The 17,004-nt window shown below is 40.7% G+C and overlaps 1 protein-coding gene across 1 annotated transcript in view; it reads right to left on the bottom strand.

The window, feature by feature from the left end:
- Positions 1-17,004, bottom strand: part of LOC127624315 (E3 ubiquitin-protein ligase LNX-like) — a 67,706-nt gene that overhangs the window by 5,516 nt on the left and 45,186 nt on the right. The window contains 5 exon segments of the mRNA XM_052099094.1: positions 1,389-1,566; positions 3,116-3,250; positions 7,071-7,460; positions 8,178-8,386; positions 15,060-15,215. Of these exon segments, the coding sequence (XP_051955054.1) occupies positions 1,389-1,566; positions 3,116-3,250; positions 7,071-7,460; positions 8,178-8,386; positions 15,060-15,215 (1,068 nt within the window).

The raw sequence follows: 17,004 nt of genomic DNA, 5'->3' as shown, positions 1-17,004 counted from the left end.
AACTGATGATAGTTATACATATGCATTAGCAGGTGTGTCTTTGTTTGTTTGTGTACTCGCATTCAAAATGTGTAACGGAGATAAGATCAGAGGGGCACCTTGGAAACAGGTGTGTGTGGCTTTGTTGTGTCCCGTTCACACATACAACAATTTTATTGCTGGGGGTTGCCAGTTTGCTGTTCTGTGGGTCGCTAGTAAACACCAGCTACTGCTGGTCACTGAAATTATATTTGATCACACATTTTTATCAGATGTATTGCTGGTAAAACGTAAGATTCTATTTTCATTCTTATTACATTCTAAATGGGTGTTCAGACTGAATGCACTCACATTAAAAAAGATGCACAGTGCAATGAATAGAACAGAATACAGGTGTCTCAAAATGTTTTTAAAAGTTGTAGTTATTTGAACTTCACTCATCATCTTCAAAACGTTTTGTGAGACACAGTGCAATGGTCAAATAAGTCTGTCAAATAAGTGCAGTTTTTCCCAGTCCTCTTCCTTGAGGCCCTCTAACAGTACATATTTTATTTAGAAGTCTCCCTTATCAAACACACCCTTTTCAGGTCTTGTGTTCTACTAATTAGTTGATGAGTTGAATCAGATGTTATGTTGTAACGTCCAAATGGACGCATTCTGTGAATTTTTAATTGTCCCCTTAAGTAATTCTGTATTAACAAGTCTAAAAGTGGCGCTCCTATGCGAGACACTGAAAAAAAGGCAAGAATCTGTGTCTATCCAAATCAGCTGACACAACAACATGCTCGGTGTGAACGATCCGAAGTCATTCTACTTTGACAAAGTTTACTGCTGCTAAAACTATAAGTTCTAGAGGGGACAGTATTTGTATGTAAATTGCAGCAGTGCTCTATGCATCATATCAAGAACAAGACAAACAATCTATCAATGTATGAATCAAACTCACTTGGAATGGCAACAATTCCTGGGTCATATTTTTGTAATTATATCCCTGCATGTGGGCAGAGACAAATCAAATAAGACAGTGAAATTACTGTCACTTGAACTTTTCATTAAGTTTGTGAAATCACACAGTAACTAACTTTTCATACATCTTGTCTGCACTCAAATCCTTTACTTCACAGGAGGTGAAAAAATGGTACTACAAATGGCAGTCTGATGGTAGATGGTAGTTACTGCATCGCAATACTGCTCATTTGCATACAGTTCAACTTTTCTCAAATTTGTTGCATTGCTGGCCACACCCGGATTGCTTCGGCAATGGACGCTGTGGTCACTCATGTTGCCGGAAATCTGCAAATTCAGTGAGAATTAATGACTTCTGACACTTTGCTGCTGCAGATCCCTGTATGTGGGTATGACCCTTTAGCTGTGTCTGAGTTAGTTAAACACACTATAAGCGATTTTACCTTTGTGGATTGAGCCCTCCAGTCCCACCACTCCATTGGGTTCGACATTGGTGATGTAAACGGGCAGGTCCCACCCCCTGCTGCTCATCCCACCAGCAACCGTCATACCTAGTGAATCATGCGGCTCCTTCAACAGAGTCACTGTCTTCTCGTAACATGCAGGCTTCTGGCATGAGTCCTGGAGTGGAGACACAAAAACTAAATAGAGTGTATGTATATGTGTGTATTTGTGAGGTTTGGTTATCTGTGACCTGAAGTTCAAATTTTTTGTAGTCACTCATTTCTGACACTCTAACTAAAAGGACAGCATCTGTTTGTGGGTGTGTGTGTGCATGTGTTTGTAATAACTGGTGAGCTTGTACAGGATGCTGTGATATTGCTGACCATGGACAAATTCAGCCTTGGATCCCCTCCAAAAACAACAAGCACAGTCACTAAGCTCTAACTTACTAAAAGGCGTTATTAAAGTGCTGTTTATATTTAGTCTGAGCCTTGGGCTACAGCAAATCAGATCTGTAGTTACTGTGTGGGGCTTATCGCTGGGGAAAATGTGTATTAGGCCGTCTAATTCAGAGTGAAAAACTTCTGACAGCATAAAGCCAGTGTGTTTCCACCTATCAACAGTGTTGTGGAGTAACGGAATAAATGTAATGGGATCAGAATACAGTTACATTCCATTCAAAAAGTATTTTGATTACTGAAGAGAATAATTTGCATTTTTATTGTAATTTGTTTCGTTTAATATTTAGTGCTTTCAGATGGAAAACATTTATACATATAAATGATGAGATCCAAAGTGCATTTGAACAGCAGTGAAACACTTTGTTATGATGTGTACGAGCAGACAGAGAAGTAAGTTTGAAGTAAGTTTGGAGCAGAAGAAATAGAAATAAACCTTGTGTAAATTGTCAGCTTTACGCTAATCTAAAATACTATTTCTAGCCACTTTACATGCACATGTTGCCAGACACGATCGTATGTTTTTATCAAGAAAATTCACGTTGGATCATAATTTCTTTTTTTTTAGTAAGACCTTTGATATTAGGGTAAAATTTGTATTCTTGATAATAATTTTTGCATTGTTTACCTGTAAAAATATCTAAAAATCATTCAAACAAAGCAATAAGATTGATCTGATTTTAGAATCAAAACTGCATGAGATATTTCGATTTTTCAAAGAATGTATTTTTAACATGTGTGCATTTTTAACAAATTACATCATGTATTCTGTAATTTGTATTGGAATACATTTCAAAAGTAAGCCTCCCAACCCTGCCTATCAAAGTGTGTAAATGAGAATTAACAAAAGTTACTGAGAGGTTAAAAAGTGATAGAGAGAGTGGTGGAGAGATAAAGAAGAAGAAAGAAAAGGGAAGGGGAAAAAAATGAAAAGAGAATTAATAGCTGTGAATTTGAGATTTATTAAAACAAGGAAAGTTGTCAGCACAAATATTGAGCAGCAGAAAATCCCATTTAGAGGACGCACTGAAATCCACCCTGCCACGGCTGTGTTTTCTCCTACTGGGTTTTCTTCCGTTAATAGGTTTGGAGACGGCTGTCTCAGTGGAGTGTGTGTAAGCTGGCTGATTGCTCGATTCTTTGATGTGGAAGTAACAGGCTTTCAGATATTTTTTCCCCCAATAAGAGAATCTTTAGTAAAGTGGTGTAGAGGGATGGGAAATAAAAAGTGTGCTGCTTATGTTTATGAATCTATATTTGAAACCCACCAGTAATGATTGCTCAATATCCACAGGTGAGTAGGGTGGTGGTCCCTCCATGTTCCACGGCGCCTCCTGCAAGATGTCTGGAGTGGGGATGTGAGTCTGACGGGCCACAATGAAGTGGACACGGTCCTCACTTGCCTACAGAATCCATAGCATTTACCATTAGAGTCCGTATTTTTAAAAGCTGAAGTGAGTAATTATACACATTATATATATATATATATATATATATATATATATATATATATATATATATATATATATATATATATATATATATATCGAGAGAGATAGAGGGAGAGAGAGAGAGAGTATATGTTGTCGCTGTCCGATGAAAAAAATTGTCTCCACTTTTGCCAATTTTGACATTATACCTTGGAATACGCCAAATTACCTCTTCCTACCTACTGTTTGAATTGTGCATCGAAATGTCACCTGTCTTATTTTTTCTATTTAATTTATCCTTTGTCTCGTCTGCCCTGCCAGATCATTGTGTTTTGCTTGTTTCCCTGTCTAGTTAGTCTGTTTCAGTGAGCTCCAGTTTATATTTGGTTTACTATTGCTTTATTTTTGTCTAGCTTTTTGTTCTGTTCTCCCTCGTGAGAGTTTTCTATTTGTATTTAGTTTTTCTTTGTTAAATAAAACATCAATTCACCTCCTCAGTTTGGGTCCTTCCTTTCAAATCCATGACAGAATGATCTGGCCAACCTTGGACCCAGCAGAGATGTTTTTCCCCCTAAGTCGGGTTTTCCTGCACGTCAGAGAGTTGCTCAGGTTGAGAAGCTCTATGGGCTACGGCAGGAGGTTAAGTCCATGTGGGAGTATGCTTTTGAGGTTTTGCCGTTGTCCTCAGGTCTGGGAAACAATTAGGCCTTCCTGATTGAGCATTTTAGGTAAGGTCTTAATGAGCCCATTGAGGGTGAGGGTGGAGATCTTCTCGAGACTATCAGGCTGGCCATGAGATGGGAGGTGGTCGTTACAGCCTGTGTCTTTTATAGTCTGTGAGATTTCCATTCTTCATCCCAGTCCGAGGACAATGTCATCCCCCCACCAGAGGCGTACATCTCATCCATTTCCTCCAAGTCCCTGAGGAGGAGGAGGAGAAAGATTCCCCTGCCTCTGTCAGTGCTCACGGTCATGGAGGCAGTTTCCCAGTCGCTGTCAGCGGTCCCAACTGCAGTGGTGGCCGCACAGCCTGTCTAGTTCCCTGTGGCTGTTGACGAGTGCGTCCAGTTCCCTGTGGTCATCAAGTCTGTCCAATTTCCTGAGGCTGTTGATGTGCCTGTCCTGTTCCATGTGACTGTCGATGAGCCTGTTCAAGCCCCCATGTCCAGTCAAGTCTTCTCGTCCAGTCATGCTGTCATGTCGAGTCGTCACCAAGTCACAAAGTCAAGTCACCAAGCCAAGCCGCCAAGCCAAGTCAAGCAGCCAAGCCAAATCTTGCAGCCAAGCAAAGTCTAGCAGTCACATCTAGCCATGTTGCTATTCCCTGGTCTGTTCTGCTGGCACTGCCTTGGTCCGACCTGTTGATGCCGCATTGGTCTGATCCGCCAACTCCTCCCTGGTCCACCTTGCCGGTGCTGTCCTGGTTTGTCTTGCCAGTGTCTCCCTGGTCTGTCATACCCTGGTCTCTTCTGCCGGTACTGCCTTGGTGCATCCCGCTTGTGCCGCACTGGTCTGACCCGCCGGCTCCTCCTTGGTTCATATCGCCAGCTCTGTCCTGGTCGGCCCTGCCAGTGTCTACCTGGTCTGTCCCACTGGCGCAGCCCTGTTCTGTTCCGCCGGTACCACCTTGGTCCATCCTGCTAGTGCCAACCTGGTCCATTTCGCCGGTTCTGCCCTGTACCTTACTTTATTCCCTGTATATTTTGCTTGGTCTCATGTTTTTTCTTGTCTGTTCTGTGTTATTTTGTGCTGTCAACCTGTCTTTTGTCTAGTTTTGTTCTTTCTTCATCTTGGGACACCTGAGGGTCGTCCCTTGAGGGGGACTGACATGATCCTGATATTTTGGTCTCGTTTTATATTTGTTGTGGCAGGATAGTGACTGTCTCCACCCATCTGTCAGGTTGTCCCATGTGCTTGTGTTTTCCTCTCTCCCTTGTGTTTCTCACAGGTGCTGCTCAGAAGCGCAATCAGCACTTTCATGGCAGCACTGATTTGCGCTGCTCATTAGTATTATCGGTGGTACCTGTCTTCAGTGTTCTTTTTACTATTTAGTTTCTCATTTGTCTCGTCTGCCCTGCCAGATCGTTGTGTTTTGCTTGTTTCCCTATCTAGTTAGTCTGTTCCAGTGAGCTAATCTAAAACAATAAGGGAAATCTCAGATTATATCCAAAAATAAATTCTCTAGCAATTGATACCAAACCTATCGAGTTCTGGGAACACGAACAGTTCTGTCAAGTCTGTCACTGATCATGCACCATTGGAACTTATGATAAGAAATCAAAAATATAAACAAACAAAATTCTAATAAAAAGTCAAATTAAAATATCATTATGTGTAATGATAAAATTATATTTATAGTTCGAAGGGTGACTAATTCTGTTATTTTTGTATTCATTTTGAAAGAAAATGTTTTTCTATGCTCCTGAATTAAAAAAAATAAATGTGTATTATGGAAATATGTGTTTTTCATCATAAAGCGATGTTATACAGTATATATATATATCTATATATATATAGATATATATATATATATAGAGAGAGAGAGAGAGAGCGAGATAGATTCATGGCTCTGATTTAACTAAAGCCTATTGGCTATGTAAAAACAAATGGACGAGCCCATCAATATTTCCCAACCAAGATGTTCTTTCAATTGGAAATACAGCAACACAGGACAGAAAAGTGCACTTGCCATGCAATTTCATGTGTCTCAAAACTGGCACAATGCCATGGTGGGTGAAAGCTAGGCTAACATTAGCCGTCTACGGCTGAACCTTTAGACTCCACCAGAGAGCAAACAGAGGACAACAACTTCCCAAAGGACTGAGCAGTTCTAAAACATTTAAAATTCTAAATAGCTTGTTCATACCCAAGAGACAAGTGTGTGTGTGTGTGTGTGTGTGTGTGTGTGTGAGTGTGTGTGTGTGAGAGAGAGAGAGAGAGAGAGAGAGAGAGAGAGAGAGAGAGAGAGAGAGTAAGGTCTCATTATTCTCTTGAAATCTAGGAATCACAATTACCAGATGTTGTGATGACTGCTAATGCCCTGCAGCTCCAACTCAGTGTGAATGTGTGATTATGTCTAAGAAGAAGTGTGTACTTATTAAAGGAAAACTAATATATATGGAGATTTGGGAGCTGTGTGCTGTAAAACGGGAATGGTCTTAAGTTTTTCTCTTTTAGATTGATTTGTCTTTTCCTATTCTTTCTCATCCATTCCTGTTGTTGTATCTGAGTGAACCACAGTTTTGAAAAATCGGACAACTCTGTTGCTTGTGTAACTCTCCAGCACACACCTACACACTCACATTGTGGGCCCATGGAGTTCTTGGGAGTTCAGTGCTCTGTCGCTGTCTCTTAAATGTGTGGGCCTAGCTTGTTATTGCCTTAATTGGACTAATTTAATCAGTTTCCTGCCAGTAGTTAATCTTTGTCAGAAACTGCTTGCTGTGAGCGGCCATCTTGGCTCCTTCGAGACCAATCTGAACCAGACAGGAAGCAGCAATAACAACCATCAGACCAGCAAGACCCACCACAATGATATACAAATCAAACCATATATTTGTTATACTCTCTCACACATTAAACCACTATTTAATTGGATAGTTCACCTAAGAAAATCTGTTATCTTTCCTAAACCCAATTCCTATTTTTTTTTCTTCTGTAGGAAACAAAAGGAGAAGTTAGGCTAAATGTTACCTTCAGTCACCATAACATTTTGCCTAACAGTTCCCTTTGTGTTAAATGGAAGAAACTTTGGAAAGAAAATTTGGAACAACATGAGGGTGAGAATATTCACCTGGATAAGCAGTGCGGCATGCTCAGGGGCACCATATCTCAGGTCGTGCCCGTTGATGGCCAGCACACGGTCATCCACCATCAGTCTTCCGTCAAGGGCAGCTAGCCCCCCTTCTAGTAGATGGAAGATGAATACTCCATGCTCCTCTGGCCTGCGCACCAGCTTGATGCCCAGCTGCTCATCTAGGGCCCTTTTAACAAGGACCACGTGTAGGCTGTCATCTCGGATGCTGGTGGTATGGGCGGTGAAGTCCTCGGTGGGGGAGTGGTGGTGGGTTCGGTAACGGTGGCGCTGCTCCCGCAGAACAGTCAACCGCAATAGTGTGCAGGGCTGCTTAAGAGCTGCCATGGCATAACAGTGAGGCACATTACTGATGTCTATACCATTCACCTGAGGGAGAGAGGGGTGTGGAGGTGGAGACGAGATGAGAGATATAGAGTTAGACAAAGAGAGGTGGAGGAAACAATAGAAAAAATTATGTTGCCTATGTTGGCACAAGAGCTCAATGTGTTGAGACAGACATTAGATGCTAGGTCATGGCTCTGGTAGTAGATACTTTCTCCAGTTCTGAGGTTTGAGCTTTAAAAAAAATCCTCAAAATACACACGGCACACAACAGATGGTAGAGCCCATGACAACATGTGCTATCATGACCAGGACAATTCACTCCTACTGTACAGTGACGTAAAGTCAGACCTGTCTCCTCTCCCTCTGTCATTCTTTTCTCAGACTAACACCATGAATGTGATAGTCGGGAAGCCAGGTGTAATTATGTTTCCAATATTACCAACAGCATGTTCTCTGATTGGTGGATGTAGCTTCAGTATTATGGGCAGTATATTTGTAGTATTTTACCATAATTAAAATTAGTTTATGGTTTCAATGTGTGCTCTATTGATCACCAAGGTGATCTCTTCTACTAGCAGCCAGGTAAGTAAATAGAATTTCCGATCAGCACTGGGTGAATTACATTGTTTTTTAACATATTTTGAAGAGGACATATTTTGAATATATTTCTGCAATATAACATTCCATTTATTACAGACATTAAAAAAGCCCCTCTGGCTAAAATGTCAAGATTTACACTTGCCTAACACATATACACACCTTGAGGATCATATCTCCAGGCAGCAGTCTTCCATCACGAGCAATGACACCCTCTCTGTAGATGTCCTGAATGAGGATTCGGACAAGAGGGGTCTCGTTGCCCCCGACAATGCTGATAGCCAATGGTTCACTAGGATCCACCCTAGTGATCTTAATACTGGTAACCTCTCCATCAGGGATGAGATGATGCAGCTGAGGTAATGCAAATACTAAGAGAGAGAGTATCTACGATCAGTATCTATGATCATCATTTTCTTAGTGGGTGGTAAACAATCCAAAATCAATCCAAACATTACTTCATACTATAAAAAGAGGGTAAAAAAACATACTTAGCAAACATAATTTCATCAGAGGGCTCATTTCCTACATGTAAAGGCTGTGCAGTCCTAAACTAAAGAGGATTTTCAGCAAAAGTCCAATTCGGACAGGACTAGTTTTCCCTGAGGATGTCAGGGAAATTTGTGTTTCACAGACATTCTTTGTGATTTTAATTTCATCTGAATCAGACAAGTCTGTTTTTCTCTCACAACCTCTGTTAAAATTGCATAGCAAATTACCTACTGTTTTTCGGTTAAGTTAAGGGTCCTCTGAGAAATCCAATACCGTCCGAATACGAATGTCTGTTATGGCAGATATTGAATGCATCTCCTCATGTATTTTGACCTGCATGAACTACCGTTAAGATTGTATTTATGCATGGCAATCTTCTGCCTGCAGCGCCTTTCAATATGGATGTTGATTTTTTGCCATCTGACGAAAAAATAAGAAAAGAAAATAAACAAGGAGAGCCAAATTGCAAAAATTGCTCAGACTGGCCACTGTAAAATCAGCGTCAGACAAGATATTAATCTTAATTTCGCTGATTAATTACATAATGTTACAATTAGATAAGTCACTGATGTGTCTTGTATATTTCAGTGGGTTTATTATAAGCAGCCACATCTATAAACTCATAAATAGTTAATTTTAATAGGCTTTTTAAAATAAGTAATGTATAATGCATAATTAATAAATTAAAGTTATTTGAAATGTATTTTTAAATGAGAAGTAATTTTTTATTTAAACAGATAACGTTTAAGAGATATGTTACTTATAACACCTAAATTGATGTGTTCAACCTTCTGTAACACCCACATCTAGAAAACAGACATTCCCACCTCCGTAACAACATGGACAGTCCGAATCAGTACATGAAATTACAGATGTTGTTTGATAATATCTTTAACTCAAACGTCGTTTAGATAACTAGTCCCGTCTGAATAGGGCTAAAGAAATCACTTGGGTGAAATCAAAGGTCAGACTGGTTTAATTCGGTGCCTGTGGAAATAGACAAAAATCTAAATAAAAAATGCAGCCATAGAGCTAGATATATGGAAATTTCATATGATAAATGTCTGTGCTATATTTGTTATGGTTGACAGAATTGTACAATACCTCTGCCTATACCTGTGACTGTGAACTACAACTGGATTTGGTAATGATCCCAGTGATTTGTCTTTGTCTTTTCCTCCTTTCTCCATTATACAATCTCTCTCTCTCTCTCTCTCTCTCTCTCTCTCTCTCTCTCTCTCTCATATCCCCTGTTCCCCACAATCAATCCGTAGTTCCTCTCTTTCAAAGTCAATATTTTCTCCTCATCTCTTCTGATTGCTTGCAGTGAGAGAGAAAGTGAAGCTCATTATTACAGCAACCTGGGGGCATTACATGACGAACACACACACTTGAGAGAAAAAAAAAAAGCCAACTAAAAAAGATTAGTAACTGGTTAAAATTAAAAATTTGAGTTGGCTTCTGCAAATTTTATTTGAGTTGTTATTTGGCTTCAAACAGATATACATACTTGTATTTCTGCATCTTTAAAGTAATTTTAAAGGTGGAACAGTAGTGTAATGTATACATTTCTACAATTGGATCACTTTTATCCAAAACATCTTACATTCATGGTTTACATTTTATCAGTATACATATTTCCTGGGAGTCAATGCCATGAGCTTGACATCGTCAGTGCCAGGAATACTGTAGCACTGTAATTTCACCTTTTTCAATAAAGTTTTTTAAGGGGCTCACATTTCATTTAGCTTTAATGAGAAATTAATCTGTAAAGCGTTTTGCAAAATTAGATTCCTCTTTCGCATGCTTATTAGCTTCAAAATGTCCACTGCAAATACAGACCTGTGCTAAATTTATGAGGCTCTCTCAGCATTGTAATTCATAATCTGAATATAACTTTAATAGGTAAATGGAAAAAATTGCATAATGGTTATAAACCATTATCCATGTCGCGTGGCAAAATCCGATCGTGGGGAATTCACTAAGAATGAAATGCGTCCAGTAAATGTGCAATTTATTTGCATACAATGTCTGCACTGATTTAGTGCCAAATTATGAAGATCAGGAAATGCTGCAAACATGCTCACAAATCTATGTTGAACACAATTTACACGGCACAATTCCTGATCTTGTGGGTCAGTTCTGAGCACTATATAGTGGAGTATGGAGCAAACCATCGCAATCTGGCACTGTGACGATCTAAGTGCAGCTTTATTAAAATAAACAAGAAAACGCTAAATAAATTAACAAAAACAGGGAACCTCGCACAGACCATAACAAGACATGCAAGAACTGACAAATGAACTGGGGGAAACAAGGGCTTAAATACACAAGGGAAAACAAGGAACACCTGGGGAAACAATCAGGGAATGAGAAATAATCAGGGGAAAACCAATCATAAAATGAAACTACAAAGGACTACAAAAACCTAACAGGAAACAGGAACTAAACAAGAACTTCAACATAAAAGCACAAAAACAAAAGACAACAGGGAATATGTGACAGGCACACTTTGCTGCGACTTAACAGCATCACTCCACTACTGTGATCCAGACACCTGAATCATCTCAAGATGCTGAAAGTGCTATTGACTACACAGCGTATATGGATATATGTCAGGTTATTATGCTCTTTTCCATTATTTGATGAATTACTTCTGCCATTTTTGGTAGAAAACATACACAAACATTTAAATCAAATGAATCGCCTGCTTTCCTCAGGCAGTAAAAGCGTAGTGTTAATTTTGCCAGCTTAAGCTAGATTGCGGATGTTTAGTGAAAAAGACTCAGTGCTCTATTTTCAGGAGTGCGCAAAGGACAGCACGAGAGCGCTAATTCTTAGCACAATTTTCTGTGGGTGTATGCATGTAAACTGAGGGTGTATTGTATGTTAATAAAGTTCTGCAATGAGCAATTTGCTATTTTGTTTATAAGATGTTTCAAAAGTAGGTCTGTTCCTGCATTTGCAGTTTGGATATTCCACCAGCAGGTAGTAAAAATGTTAACGTCCAAACTCTAAAATATTGTGGAACATCAAATTAAGTCCCTGACAATAACAGTTGTAGCCTTCATATGGAACCAAATGTATGAAATTTGTGTTAAACTATTTACAGGTCATGGTTTATTTTTCAATTATTATGTTTATATTTACAATTCTATTTATGATATAATTTGCATGGTATTTTCCACTTGTTATCATAGAATTATTATTTTTTTAATTCACTGAAAAAGGTGCCGGTGAAAGAATTTGGAGAGAGTAAAATGTTTGGATTAGTATAATTTTTTTGACCACGTTATTTTGATTATGTTTCGGTTAATTTGAAATATATCAATAAATTCAATAAATGAATTGAATTGTTCAAAATCAAAATCAACCAATAAAAGTGAAGTTCATACAGATACAATCACTTTTAATACTAGCCATGATTTGTGTGTCAGTAGATCAAAATTAATAATAATACTTACATTCCCTATAATTTAACGGAACATCCATCCAAATCCTGATGATAATAACATTTTCTAAGCATATTATTTTAATTTATTGCATACAGTTCATGTACACTACCAACTTCTTATGAATGTGCTGTCTTTGTTTATATCACTGGTGCTTGAGGGAATGGACTATATAGTACGCAGGTGGTTCAATAACTGGAGAAGATCCTACTGTAAGAAATTGCACTTGGCACAGCCCATTAGTGCATTTAATGCACGATTTGCCAAACCCACTTGTGCCTAGACTTAGTGCATTCTTGCATGAAAATACCAAAACTGTGAATTCGCCCCATTATCTTTTTCTATGTTTTATCAAGGAGCAAGTATACCTCTAACTAACTTTTAATTGTCACTGAGTTCCTCTGTTCAGCCCCCTGCCCCAACAACACACTGCCTCATTTCCTTTCTGTCTTTCTCTCTCTCTCTCTCTCTCTCTCTCTCTCTCTCTCCTCAGGCTCCATCTGCATTATTAAAGGACCATATGCTACTGCGGCGCTGAGCGGACCCAAACCAGACTGTCACCTTCTGACACTCTCTCTTTCTCCTTTATTATCCATGGATATTGTTTTAGTATATTGCTGAATGATAATAGATATCAGGACATTCAAAGTCCATTCCCAGAGGCCAAGAACATGCTTAGATTTTGTGTTTTGTGGGATATAACAGTACCAGTGTGATATTTAAATATTGATGAACATTTAAGGTCCTTGTGCTCATAATTACAACACAATAAAGTATTAAATGCCTGTACATGATGTTATAATCCTTTTTAACAGCTTTTACACTTTAAATTAATTTGTTTAGTCAATCTATAAGCATGCGTACAAAAGCCTGTGGCTCCCTATCTGTCACTCACTCAATGTTGTGTTGATGTAGTGACACTAGAGGTCACTCATGGGAGCAGCTCTGATCTTTTAAAAAAGGCCAATGGGAATTGGCAAGTTGAATTTCTATGCCACTCCCCCGAAAATACGGGTATAAAAGGAGCTGGCTCGCAGCTACTCATTCAGATTTTTTCTTCTGAGCCAAGAGGTTGATTCACAGAGAGCTGAATTCCACTGCCGGTCCATTCACCTCTGCATGCTACGGTACCTACATTTTCAAAGAAAGAGTGGTTTCCTCATTCCCTGGGTCACACACCCGGTGTTTACGGCTGTCGTTGTTACGATCACCGGACACTGCACATTCACAGCAGGCATTGCGCTCAGTACTCGTCAGACACGCTGGCACACAGCTGCGCAAGTATGCGTTTCCCCCAGTGAGCCTGCAAGCACAGACCTTGTGCAAGGTCAGGGAGAACGAGGAGAAGGTCATCTTGGTGTCGCCCCACTGGCCCACCCAGACTTGAGCTCAAACTCCTTATGACAGCCCCTCTCTGGTGAGTTTCCTTGAGGGAGGACCTCCTCTCTCAGAGACGGGGAAGCATCTGGCACCGCGACCAGACCTCTGGAATCTCCATGTCTGGCCCTTGGATGGGACATGGAAGACCTAAGTGGCCTACCACTGGCAGTGGTAGACACAATCACCCAGGCCAGAGTTGCCTCTATGAGGTGCCTGTATTCCTTGAAGTGGCATTTGTTCACTAAGTTTTGTTCTTCCTGACGTGAAGACCCCCAGAGATGCACAGTCAGGTCAGTGCTTTCCTTCCTGCAGGAGAGGCTGGAAGGGCGGATGTTCCCCTCCACCTTGAAGGTGTATGTGGCCACTATAGCGGCACACCACAACGCAGTAGATATTAAGTCCCTTGGGAAGCACGACCTGATCATCAGGTTCCTTAGAGGTGTGAGGAGGCTGAATCCTCCCAGGCCACGCCTCATTCCCTCGTGGGATCTCTCTGTGGTCCTGCGGGGCCTGCAGAGAGCTCCGTTTGAGCCCCTATAGACAGTTGAGCTAAAGGCGCTCTCATTGAAGACTGCCCTCCTGACTGCGCTCACGTCCATCAAGAGGGTAGGGGACCTGCAGGTGATCTCTGTCAGCGATATCTGCTGGAGTTTGGTCCGGCATACTCTGATGTGATCCTTAGACCCCGACCGGGCTATGTGCCCAAGGTTCCCATGACCCTGTTTAGGGATGAGGTGGTGAACTTGCAAGTGCTGCCCCAGGAGGAGGCAGACCCAGCCTTGTCATTGCTGTGTCCGGTGCATGCTTTGTGCATCTACTTGGGATCACATGCAGAGCTTTAGACGCTCTGAGTAGCTCTTTGTTTGATTCAGAAATGGAGGGATGTCACCCAACAGAGGACATTACAGATAGAGAACGTCTTGTTTACTTTTGTAACCTCCGTTCCCTGATGGAGGGAATGAGACGTTGTGTCCCTCATTCCACAACCCTGAACTGCCCACTGAAATGGCTGGGACCCTGTCTCGGCTCCTCAGCGCAAAACCTGAATGAGTGGTAGTGAGCCAGCTCCTTTAATACCCGTATGTCCAGGGGAGTGTCATGCAAATTCCCCTCACCAATACCCATTGGCCTTTTCTCAAAGATTAGAGGTGTTTGGGGCTACCAAGAGCGACCCCTAGTGTCACTATATCGACACAACCTCTCATTCCCTCCATCAGGGAATGGAGGTTACAACAGTAACCAAGATGTTCTCAACCTTTTTTGACTCCTCCCTCCTATTGTCAGAGAAAACATTTGAAGGCCCCCCATGTTAGGTATGTATATTATAGATATTTCCTTAAAATTTCCAGAAATGTATAGAACTGTATATTCTTCATAAAAAGCAAGCTGTGGATATTTTCTTTTAGCATTTTCAGTAGGCTGATTTATAATAATTCTATTAAATCGATAATAATCTATTATTATCCCAACCTCCTGGTTGAGTACCACTGTACTAAACTACATTTGCATTCATGCTAACTGGCTATTCAATTTCAGTTAAATGCTTTATCAGAATGTGTTTTACCTGGGAATATAACCCACAATCTAGGCACTGCTAGCACCATGTTCTACCAGTTGAGCTACAGGATCACTTACAGTATATATATGCAAAATACAGTTTCATGCCAATTTTACAATGAAAAAAGTTATACAGGCGAGCAATTGCAAGACACACACTCACCCTCTGGTGGTATGTTGGTATTTCTAAGGTTGTCTCTTTCTTCTGTGGTCTCATTGGCCACCGCTGTCCCACTCTTGGTCCTCCTCAGGACACTGAACGCTCTATTCAAGCGGCGAAAAGACCGACTGCGCACCGATGTTCGGTCAAAGTTACGATCTGTGAGTGAAAGAAACAGAGAGATAAAGGAACTGAGAGAAAAAGAAGTGGAGATACACTTCTCTGCATAAACATGCCTGGACATGTCCCTCATCAGCCAATCAGATTTTTGGACATACAGTACAATGTCATCACACGTTAGCCAATCAAGCAGTCTCCTTTTTGTTAGTGGTTGCTGTTGAGCATGAAAATATATTGCACCTGCAGGTCAAGCGATGAACCTGAGAAAACAGCACCTGGTGGTTTCAGAGGCAGCTTTGCTGTATTGTGGACACTGCAGTAAAATCAAAACGTCTTTTTCGCCAATGCTCTTTCCTTTAGGTCAGACCTGAATCAGCATAGAACAGTGCAGACCACTTTTTTCTGCATGACTGTGCAACTTCAAATATTATGAAAGAAAGTTTCAGACAATTAAAATAGAACTAGAAATTGTGAGTGGTGCTTACACATCCATAACCTTCAGCCACAATGCTTGGTTGTGGGTGGTTGCCATGCATTGCTATCTAGTTTCAAGGGTGTTTTGAGAAGTTTTAATGTGTTGCTCTCTTGGCTGGTACTACGATCTTTGTGGGGTACTTGTAGGTTTGGGGTGGGGATGGTCTGACAGGACAACGTTGATCAGAAGTCAAAAGTTTCTGTGGGGGCTCGAGGCAAATCAATGGGTTGTGTGCCTACCCTAGACACTCTCCCCTCCCCCATGCTGAGAATTCGAATGATCATGCCCCAGAAATTGTCCATGCTGTGTCTTTGACATCACATCTGAGATACTACATTTGCAAGGAAGTAAAAAAACGTTGTTGTGTTCTATACATTTAAGGTTAGGTTGAGGTTTTAGTGTAAGGTTTTCTGTGTTAGTGTAGAGACAGTTTAACTAAAACAGACCACTCGAATTAGAATGAATGGGAGAAATTGGAACACTCAATATGGTGGGAGCAGGGGTGGACTGGCCATTGAGAGAAGCGGGACGGTTCCCAAAGGGCCGGCCATGAAACGGGGCCGTATGGGCCACGATAAGCTGAAATGGGCCACCGCGTTATGCAGAATGGCCACAAAACGGCACCGCGATATGCAGAAAAGGACAGCGACCCCCCCTACTCAACAACTTTTGGGCCAGTTTCTATGTAAAATCCCACACCGATTTCTCTTCCCAGTCCGCCCCTGGGCGGGAGTAAAAAAGGAAGTATCGGTATTTACAACAGGTAAAAATTTCTTTTTGATAGAGATTTAACCTGACATTTTACTTGAGAATGAGCATTAGCTGGACTAGGCTGAAAAATACTGTTTATAGCGTGATCTGAGCCAAGGAAGCACAATTTATGACACCATTGTTGTCAGATTTTACTGTTGATTTGAAATATGTTACACAATATGTTATTGTGATAGTACTCTTTCCCAACCATTTTGGAGATCTCAGTCTTTCCCCATTCAAGTAGATAGTAGTTGTACTAGTATGCCACTAGTTTCCAAAGAAAACAGCTACACAAGAATTTTCCCAAGATAGCCACAATGTGGACTTGTCCGGAAGGGGACTTTGCTTAGAGTAAGGCATTGTTTAATGTAAATACTACTCAAATTATGCTGAAAATCAAACATGCTGTGCCTTTCACGTCACATTCATTCAAAGACTTAAGTTCTTCTTGCGTAGTAGTCCTGTAGTTCCAGCTTTGGCCACTTGGAAGGGCACTTCGGAAATTTTGGCACACAAAACATTCAACATCCTGCCGCCGATTTTTTGTGAGATCAGTCTGCCTAAATAAGCCATACAATTTGAGGTATCATTCATATCAAA

This window comes from Xyrauchen texanus, chromosome 30 (assembly GCF_025860055.1).
Source record: "Xyrauchen texanus isolate HMW12.3.18 chromosome 30, RBS_HiC_50CHRs, whole genome shotgun sequence".
Taxonomy (NCBI): domain Eukaryota; kingdom Metazoa; phylum Chordata; class Actinopteri; order Cypriniformes; family Catostomidae; genus Xyrauchen; species Xyrauchen texanus.
This window is presented reverse-complemented; position numbering and strand designations above follow the sequence as displayed.